Raw genomic sequence first — 10,615 nt, forward strand, 5'->3', positions numbered from 1 at the left:
ATTGAGTACCCATAATAAGATTTTATAAAATGTCATATAATTTAGGAAGACTAAAAAATGCCTTCTTTTACTTGTTATTAACAATGAATGCAACAATATTATTTTTATATAAACTTGAATATTGCTATTTTATTAGTTTTAAATTTGCTTGTAAATGAATGAGAAACTCTTCTCTTGAGTCAACTCTTCTGTTTTTATTTTTTTAACTGTTTTGTCTAAACATACATTTTTTAAATGTGATCAAAAAATATATGAAACTGGTTAATTTTTAAGATATTATACAATATTCTTAGATAATTTTTGGTAAAGAACACTGGAAAATTGCTATTGAAAGTATAACTATCTATAGAGAAAACAATCAAACTATTTCTAAAATAAATTTATATTTATTTATGCGCAGTAACTAAGCATTTTATGAGTTACCTTTAAACTAATTTAAAAAGGTAAAAAAAGTATAAAAAAAATATGTGGCCCAAAAAATAAAGATTTATTCTAGGCTACATCAAGAAAAAAATATTTAAAAAAATTAGAAAATCGGATTTAAATGTCCACAAAAATATATGTTTTGTGCCACTGTGCCGCCTTGCAAACTGGGTCACTTCGGCCCAAATGCAGTTTGAGATAGAATGCCAGCTGGCGAGTGTCTGTGTGAGCTCGGCAGCTGCAAAACACCTGCAGCAGCAGCAGCAGCAGCAGCAGCAGCAACATCGCCTCTTGCAGCTCGTGCCACAGTCAGGCCTTCGCAGTGAGTGATGGCTGTGGGGCGAGATGGCAAGCGGTGGCACCTAGCCGGCGCCCACTGTACCCCTCAGATGCGTTCTCATTGCAGTTGCTAATTTCTGCGGCTTTTGCATCGGCTTTTGGCTCTGTGCCTAATTTGCTTTGGCTGTGAACGTTCTCAATGCTATGCGAAGATTGCCCCCACTTTGGTTTTATGTGGGTTTTTTTTGGTTTATGTTTTGGTTTTGCTTTGGCTTTTGGGCTTGCGACGGCCTGCCACCAAACGTGGACAGCGCTGGGGCTAATCTTATGGTCAGGCCGCTGCCAGGGCAGGCGAGCGGTTAGAGGAGAAATGGTAATAGAAATGGAAATAGAATGAAAAACAACAGTTTACAGGGCAATTTGCATAAGAAAGGGGCACGCAAGCCGGGAATTCGTTGGCTGTTCTTCTTCAATTTCGGTTTTTATTTTTTTCTCGGCCTTTCCCTGGTGCCTCTTGGACTTTTGTCAACGCTCCTATGCAAATGGGCAGCCACAAATCAAAGCTTGGCCCCAATACCAAAGGAAATTAAAGCCGCTGCGAAGGGAAAGAGTTGGAGACATAGAGGCACAACAAAAAAATAAAATAAAACGAAAAGGAGACCGCAGATTTGTCATAAATATTTTCACTTTAGACATTTTTGTGGCCGCCGCCGCTGCGGTGCTGTTAATAAAATCGATATTTTCTTGCTGGAATTCGATTTGAATATTTTTACCGCTAGGTGCGGGCAGTTACGACATCAAAAGATCGGGCTCGAGATGGGGCAATCGGGCCTGGAATCTGGAATCCGGACTCTGGAGTCGGGAATCAGGTGTAGCAGCTTGCCACAAGACATAACTGTTGCTGCTGCTGCAACTGCTGCAACTGCTGCAACTGCTGCTCTCTTATTGATTGGCCGCAGCTGCAAAGCTGCCAACTCATCCTGGGCCCCAGCCTGCCGCACTTCCGATTGCCCACGGAGGCGGAGAGGCAGTCATTGAACCTGCCCCCCATCATCGGCACCATCAGCATGGCGATGATGAAGATGGCGCCATCGCCTCTCCATTCAGCGTGCAAGCGGAACAAAAGCAACTGCAACACCATCTGCGAGCTGCGCCGGCAAGCATAAAGCACAACTGAGCCAGGCAAATTGCAATTTCCATGCGTTGCTGCCCCATCCACAGCCACAGCCACAGCCACATCCATGTCCGATGTCCGCAATTAGGTAGCCGGCCCCATCATAATCTATGGTTATTGTTATGGCCATTGTTATTATAAGTGTTATCGTTATGGCTAAAATATTAAAAAGGCTTGGGGGAAATGCAGAAATTCAGTGCCTGGTGGCCCCACATGAGGCACAGGTATTAATGCAAAAAAAAAAAAATACAAAATATATATATATTAAAATTACAACTAATATGTGTAATATTTTAATTTTAACTATATATTTTTGTAATATTTCATACCAAAATATTACCGGTATAACTCTAACTTTACTCACAAATCTAGTGAGATCTATGTTAAATGTGAAGAGGAGGCCTCAAAAGTCTTTCTAAAAAATATAAATAAATAAATAAAGTGTTCTAATTTTATATAAATTCATCCATTAGGCAAAGAAACTACCTTTATTAATATATCTTGTGAGATTTAAGATAAATATCGAGTTTAATTTCCTGTAACTTTCCCAAGAAGTTGGGACACACTACATGCAATTATAACGCTTTTAATTTCTTCAATGAAATATAAATTCCAATTAATCAAAAAAGCAAAAAACAGTAGTCACCCGTGAAATCGTTTAGCTACACCTCGGCTGGCTTTTCACACTCGAGACCTCGATCGGTGCAACCGATCGGCAATTAACGACAGCTGCGCCAAATTATCAGTCACTCTCGAGTCACTGTTTCGCGATCGCTTTCGTGGCTGGCGTCTGATGGCAATTTGCCGCCGTCTTTTTGGGCCAGTGACGAAACGCACAGCGGCAACGCGATGGCGAGCGGCGTTTAAAGTTATTAACAAAGCAATTATTAATAACAATTTCAATTGTTCGCCTTTGCACTGGCATTGGAGTGAGTCGTGAGTCACGCTGGCGGCAGTTCGCAATTGGCAGTGGCCACAACGGCACAATTGCACTTGTACATATATTACAATTAATTAAATTAAAAAACCATGTACATCGACGAGAAGAAAAGAAGGGAGGAGGAAAAAAACAAACGCGCATAAATTCTGTCCAACATTTTTCCCCAGCTCTTTTCCCATTTTTATTTTTTTCCACTCAACATGTTTCTCTTTCGCGGCGGCTTTCTTGGTGGCATTTAAATGCGCTGCTAATAGCAAACAATTTCATTTATTTATTAGACGTTAGTTTCACTTTTCGAGCATTTCACTGCGACATTAAAATTTCACACACGACCATCGCAGCCCCGCGAACAAAACGCGAAAGTTGCCCGCCGTCCACGGGTGCAGTTGTCGCGCGGCGAGCAAGATACTATATTCGAAAGATATTTAACTGCAGTATGCCGTTTATGTTTATGGCAATTAAAAAGATACTGCCACACGGACAGTGGGGCGAGGCCCAGCCAACCGCCAGCCGAATGGCATCGAAACTGATTGAAATTTATGCCGCACTCCCCGGTCGAATGACAATCGCAAAGTAACGACAACTCGGGGCCGGGGATCTATGCCCTGTCTGGGGATGAGTTGCGATGAGATCAGATCGGTTTGGATAATGACAAGAGGAGTGTCTCCTCGGCAGCTTTCGGCATGAAATCACTTGGGCGGAGACGTCTCATTAAGGCGGACTAGGTGCGAGATTCCGCATGTATCGGTATTTATAATGGCAAGATAAGGCTCTGAGCCATATAAATTGAGACTAACTTTGTCTAAGTAAGTGCAAAAAAAAGGTTACTTAATTATGGAAAACTTACAAAAAAAAATTATGATCATTCCAGATTAAAAATATTAAAATAAAGTCCTAAAAACATCTAAAATAAAATTCTCCTTTTATAAAATAAAAATGTGGAAAATAAAAATTGTAATAATTTAAATCCCATTATATTTATAGATTTTATGATGAAAAAGCTTTAGTGATTTATTAATTCATTTCGAACAACTAAAATATTGTTCAAAAGTGTGTTTATAGTTTTAAACCTTCTCCACTTTCTTGTGGAATTTTCGAGGCATTTGTTCCAGCAAAAAGGTCCGCTTTCTTGTCCAATTGCCTGGCATTGCCGCGACTTGCTTTGGATGCTCGTCACTCTCGGCGATGATTTACATATCGAGTGCAAGAGTGTCTGGCAAGGCCATCGACAGCTTTGCGCAATGCCCAGCCCCCGGCAGGCACTCCGCCCCCCACGCGCAGCCCGCCTACGTGCCGAGAAAAATCAAAAAATGCCAGCCGAACGAAAAACCCTAAATTATATATAAACAAAGCCGAAAATGTTGCGTAAATAGGTGAAGTCGAACATGCTCAAGTTGGACTCTTGGCAGGCAGTGTCACCCGCATGAACAACACCATCGTTATTATGATTATTATTATTCATACCATCGAGAGTTGAAAGTGAAAACTGGGGAGTGCAAAGGTCTGGCCGGCCTGTCCCACGCACAGTGCCCGCTGTGGCGGGCCAAAAAACTTCCTACTTCCTTGTGGCAAGAGGCCGGGTCTTATGTAAAGACGGCGACCGCAACCGCAGCAGGGAAAAATGCAAGAAGGAGGCAGGCATGCGTGCACCACCCTTTCAAGCAAACAAATGGCTGCGGTTCATTGTGCAGCAATCGGCCGATGCCAAGAGCCATCGCTTCAGGTATCCGCCAGGCAGTTGCAAGCGGTACGAGTATCTTTTCCCTCGGAGTTTCGCATTGCAATTAAGCGGGCTCCGGGCTTCCGCATCTGCCGCTGATGATGATTATGATGGGCTGGTGGTCATGCATGCCCATTCCGAGCCCATCCCGAGCCCATCCCCGAGCCCATCTCCATGCCCACTGCTCATCATATTACGTTTCGGCCATTAGATGTTGGGCATGTGCTCGATCATCCCAGCCAGCGATTCGCCAGCTTCGCCATCTTCGCCTGGCACTTTTACTTTTCTTTTTGTCAACAATACGAGTGCAAAGGAAAGCCGCAGATGTATATGAAACTTTCCCAACATTACAGATTTGCCTTGTTTTTTTTTTGTATTTTTCTTTCTCTCCCCACAGCCAGCTGCAATTGTTGTCGCTTTTATTGTGGAATGGCTCGGCCGCAGATCATAAATTTTCTTTTAATTTCAGTTTCTGTATGTTCTGCCTTTGTCTGTGATTAATTTAAGTTAGTTTACAAGATTTTCCTGCGCTGCCAGCGGTAAAAGTCATGAGTAAAAGTAGCTGCCTCTAAGCCGGCCCTTCTGCTTGTTATTACAATTTCGGTTCTTTGCGGTAATTCGATATGTTACAGGTAATTGAATACAAGTAATGGTGACAGGTGTTTTTCCTTTATGACCCAGAAAAGAGTATTGATACTTGGTCTGCGAGTGATAGGCAGCAGGAAATGAGGTTGGAGAGATGAAGCTTTTAAGTAGGTAGACCCAAATGGTTTTATAAATTTTTTATAACAAGTGTACGAATTTATTTATTATTTAAAAATGGTAAATTGAATTCCTTTTTTGTTGCCAAAATTATGTAAGTTTAAGAAAGAAAGATTGTTGCCTAAGTCTTTTGCTTGGAAGCAAGTTTGCTTCTTAAGTCTTTTGATTTAAATGAAAAATTTATTGCCCGAGTTTTTGATTTAAAAAAAGTTTGTCACCTGAAGCTGTTGATTTATTAAAAAAAAGTTCGTTAACAAAATATTTTGATTTAAAAGAAAATTTGTTTGTTTAAATCTTTTGATTTAAATGCAAAGTTTGTTGCCCAAGTCTTTTGTTTATAGAATGCAGATCTGAAATTATTATTAAATCTTTCGATTAAAACCTCTTTCAGATCATTTTGAGCCACTTTAATGCATGTAAAACCTATTAATGCGATTGAGAATCCCTGTTTTTTCGCCCAGTGCACCTGCCACGTGCATGCGGCAGGTTGGTTGCTCAAGTCTTTGCTGTGCCACATTTGGGCTTGCCTGGCTGCGCTCGTCGCCGATTGTTTGCTGACCCAAACAAACATCCGTTTCCTGGCAAATGCCCGAGCGGCACGCCCCCTCCCCGCCCCGCCCCGCCCCCTGTCGCACAGCCCCCGAAGCAATTAGGCGGCGGCAGAGAGCACTTGACTCGCTGCTGAAAAACTGGAACCCAAAAGCGGACTGGGAGTGGAACTGGAACTGGAATATGGCCAACAGTCCAGTTGGCCGACAGCCTGGACGCCCGTTTATTAACGTGGGAAAAATGCAAAGGCAGCCGAATTAAAAATAATACAAATTATAAAACGCTGCTTTTGTTTCGAACCAGAACCGGAAATCAAAAAAAGCCACAATCGGCCGAAAAAAGAAACGAAATGTGTATGCAAAAACAAAGTAAAAAATTAAATGTGAAAAACTGAAGGAGAGGAGGAGAGTCGGCTTTTAGTTTTTAAGGTGCGCCGCACACACACGAACTAAGAAATGGGTGATGAAAATGGGCAACAACAAGGGGCGGCGGAGAAAGATGTGGCGGAAGAAGCAGAGCGACAGCAACAAGTGGGATCCACAACAAACGAGAACGAGAGAAAATTTGTTTGCTTTGGCTCCGAGTGCCGTTGGAGCGGTTTTTTCCAATACCCTACAGAGTGGGGCATGTGCAACTGTGCCTCGTGTGGCAGCCAAATAAACCAAGCTCCAAACATCTGGTATTGTGTCTCAAAAGGTCTGGTGATCAGCTTTTTAGTGGCCATATAAACAAATTAAATGGCTGCCAGTGATGAGTGCATTGTCTTGGGGTCGCAAGATTTTTTGACTGATTTCAAAGTCAACCCCAAGCTAATTGGGCTTTCATAATTTATGCAAATGAGCGTGTGTTAAGACTAACCGCCCTAAAAGTTCCCACCTGTCAAGGCTGCTGCTAAATGCGATTTCTGAAGGTGTTTTCTTATCGCCGAGCTCTCTAAACGTGCCGGGCTAAGTGTGCTGCCTTGAAAGAGCTCTTAAGGAATGTACAAACTATATATAAAAAACTATATAAACTACTATAACTATATATAACTAAGCTAACTAGCTATGCTTTTAAAAAATTCACAAAATTTGTAATCTTCAGATTTATGTTTTTTAATAATCAATAAAAAAAGAAATGCAAGCGAATTATTTGCATTTAGTTAAGGATCTGCCAACTAGGTTTTGGTATTAGCAAAAAAAGTTTGCTGTGTTTTTATTATTTTTAATATAAGCTGCGTTTTTTCATATAAATATAATGTAATTTTGTGATTCTTTTTAAAGAATAAGAATTTAAATTCCAGAAGAAGTGTTATACAATTGATCTTATCAAAGTTTTTGAGAATGGATGTTTAAATAATGTATTTCCAAAAAGAGTCTGTTGTCTGACTCTTTTGATACTTTTTAATATGAACTGCTTTTTTATACACTGTGATCTTTTGATTCCTTCAAAATAATAAGAATTTAAAATCGTAAAAAAGTGTAATAAAAATGATTCCATCAAAGTTTTTGAGGATGGATGTTTAAATAATGTATTTCCAAAAAGAGTCTGTTGTCTAAGTCTTTTGATTCTTTGTGATTCCTTTAAAATAATAAGAATTTAAAATCGAGGAGAAGTGTTAAAAAAATGATGCCATCACAGTTTTTGAGGATGGATTTTTAAATTATGTCTATAAAGAGGATTTTTCTTTCGCTCCCCAAGGAAGCTTCCCCGAAAACCCATATCCCCTCCCGGAACAGGGTATCCGCCGGCCGTTCTGGCACCTTTCGCAGCACTTCTTTCTTGTTTTCGTCTTTCGCTTGACACACTCACCTATATTCTGCGCCTGCGCAAAAGCCAGCGCCGACGCCAGCGCCACCGCCAGCAGCGGCAGCGGCAGAGGCAGCGACGGCTGCGTGAGGTGCATTGTTGCTCTCTCGCTCACACCTGCTGTCCGTCCGTTTGTTTAACTTTGGGCTTTACTCAATTTTCTTATTTATTTTTCCTTGATTTTTGCTTTGGGTTTATCGGGGGTTTTCGCCGGACTTAGCTGTTGCACACTTGGGAACTTCCTTGGGCTGTTAGCACTGGGCACGAGTTTCGGATTGTTTCAACTGCTGCCTCGACATGCCAGGAAGTGGGGGTTCGATACTCGGTAAACCAAAAAAAAAAAGAAGATCACACTGCACGAGAGCACCGAACTTAAAAAAAATGTGTGGAAAATATCTGTGGGATGCGCGACGCGCGATAATCCGCTGCACGAACCGATCGCTGGGAATTCTGCAGGGCAACTGAAGCTATGCGAAGTCGGCGATCGCGCTCGAAGAATTCTTCGCTGGTTTCTCGGTCTTTCACTTTTCTCGCTCGCTCCTCGCGCGCGCTCTCTCTCTCTCTCTCACTCTCTGCTCGGCTCTCTACGGAGACAGTCTCTCGCTCTTTCTTCGCCCAATAAGCGCCAAAAACCCAAACCGTCGCCTTGCGCAGCTCGAAAGCAACTGAAAGTTGGAGACGCCGCGCATGCGTCTTGTAAGCTACCTGGTTTTACCTGTCTCTGCCGCGGCCGGCGTCGCCGCCGCTGTCGCCGTCAAGGCAGCTGCATGCGTGCGCACTTGCTGCGCTTTTGGCAAGTGCCAACTGCTTGATCCCCCCTCGCTGCCGCTCTGCTGGCCAGGAATTCAGGGCCCGCTGATCAATGGCCAAGCCAATCGGTTCTCGGGCCATCATCTCCAAAACGGTAATAACAACTAATACAGGTTATGCAACTGTAACGGAGCAGCAGGAAAAATCGAAGACCACAGCGCTGCGTTTATCTATTCCCCACTTCTGGGGCTATAAAGTATTGGTAAACATAAGATTGGGAGCAAATTGCTGAAACTAAAAACCTTTACTTGAAATGTGGCTTAGATTATATCCCTTTAAATATTTAAGATAGAGAGAGTTAGGATAGGATTTTAAGAATATTGTTAAGAAATCGAAAACCACAGCTCTCCGTTTACCTATTTTCCACCTTTGGGGGCATTAAAATATTAGTAAATGTAAATATCCCTTTAAATATTTTAGACAAAAAACGTTAGCATAGGATTTCAATCCGCAGAGATAAAATTGGAAGAATATTGTTATAAAATCGTAGACTTAGCTCTCCGCATATCCATTCCCCACTTCTTGGGGCAATAAAATATTGAAAACCTTTTTTTTTTAATGGCTACAATGATATCCAACGTCGGATTTTACATGAAATTAATTATATTAATGTTTAATTTAATTTACTTAAAACCTTTATTTAAAATTTAGTTACATGTGAGTTTGTATAAATATTTTAGACAAAAAATGTTGGACAAAAATATTGTCAAACAAATAATTTTTCTTAAATTGTGTGAATTATTTGTATTTATTTATAATTTGTTATTTTTAAAATTCGATTTGTCTTCAAATGGTTGCGAGTTGTTTGATTTTAAAAACATATTTGTTAATATATAAATTGTGGTTTAAAATTGTATTTAAAAAATATATAAAAATAAAATTCCAACTTTACTCCAAAGAGTAGTTTAAATGATTTCCATCTAGGAATATATTTATTATTTTAAATGAAGTTGTTGCTTTTCAAAACCCTTCAATGGTCATAAGAATCTTAATCTACAAATATTTAAAAAATATCATAACTTAAAATAAAATATATTCCTCGTTCTTGTGGCTTAAAGAGAGTATAAAATTATATTTTAAAGTTAAGTAAAATATTCTTATATATTATATATCTTATGTATTAAATCAACATTTAGTTGCATCACCTACGTAAAGACTTTCCTCAGTGCACCGTTCTTTCTTCCTCCATTTCCACGCGCCTGTGTGTGAGTGAGTGGACCAATTTAGAAGAACTCTTCGATGGAGCTGGTCTTGGTAACCTGCTGGAGCTGGAGTTGGAGCTGTGGACCTGGAGCTGGACGAGAACATTCAACGGAGAACCGTCTTTGTTGCACACTGAATACTGGACATCCAACGTTGCACAATGCCGCATTTGCATGCCACACGAACCGGCGGAAAGTAAGCCAAATGGTCAGGAAATTGGAGCAGCGAGCAGAAAATCCAGATTCATGGATGCACTGCAGCATCCCAGTTCTTCTTCCACCCCCCCTTTCTCGGTGTCAGTGTCCGGCCAACGCACACCTGGCGCTCTTTATGTGTGTGACACATGTGGGCCAAATGCAAAGCGCTCCAGACTTATGCTAATGATCGCCGTGAGCTGGCCGAGATCGGTGGGGCGGCTGGGCATGTGACACCGAATTGGGTTGCGAGCAAAGTGCAGTCGAGCATTCCACACGATCTGGCTCTGGAAACTGGAGAAGTCCGCTGGCGTGACCACTGGCAGGGTGCTCCGGGCAGAAGGCGACTGATGTGGCGCTATATGGAACAGATGAAGTGGATGGAGTCCAACCGGCTGGGTGAGGTGCAGCAGATGTGGTACATGGCAGAGATAAAAACAAATGGGTAAATGACACATTTGGACTAGTGGTAAAACAATACAATGCATTACATAAATAGAGCTTCAATAGATAGGTCCATTTGCTTAAATGTAAAAAATATATGGATCTTATAGGTTAAATAAATTATTTAGTATACATTTAATGCATAACAATTTGTTGTAAATTTAAGACGAGCTTTGACTTGCTTTTAAAAATAAATAAATTCATGGATATAAACAGTGTTTAAGGAAGTGAGTCGATTGAGTAAAAAATTTAATTATGTTTACGTATCCAATTAAAACAAAAAAATTCATTTAAAATGTAATATATCTACAATACCTCCGATGGGTTTT

At 40.9% G+C, this 10,615-nt stretch overlaps 1 protein-coding gene across 4 annotated transcripts in view; it reads right to left on the bottom strand.

Annotated features, from left to right (window-relative positions):
- Positions 1–8,282, bottom strand: part of LOC108026475 (uncharacterized) — a 29,735-nt gene extending 21,453 nt beyond the window's left edge. For 2 of the 4 annotated variants that reach the window (XM_017097428.3, XM_017097436.3), the window contains exon 1: positions 7,639–8,282. In XM_017097428.3, coding sequence (XP_016952917.1) covers positions 7,639–7,732 — 94 coding nt within the window. In that variant the 5' untranslated portion in view covers positions 7,733–8,282. Of the gene's footprint in view, positions 1–2,911; positions 3,255–7,638 lie in introns of those variants that run through there. The other 2 variants (XM_050890244.1, XM_050890249.1) reach the window with 2 other exon arrangements.
- Between the last annotated feature and the right edge of the window lie 2,333 nt (positions 8,283–10,615).

This window comes from Drosophila biarmipes, chromosome X (assembly GCF_025231255.1).
Source record: "Drosophila biarmipes strain raj3 chromosome X, RU_DBia_V1.1, whole genome shotgun sequence".
Taxonomy (NCBI): Eukaryota; Metazoa; Arthropoda; class Insecta; order Diptera; family Drosophilidae; genus Drosophila; species Drosophila biarmipes.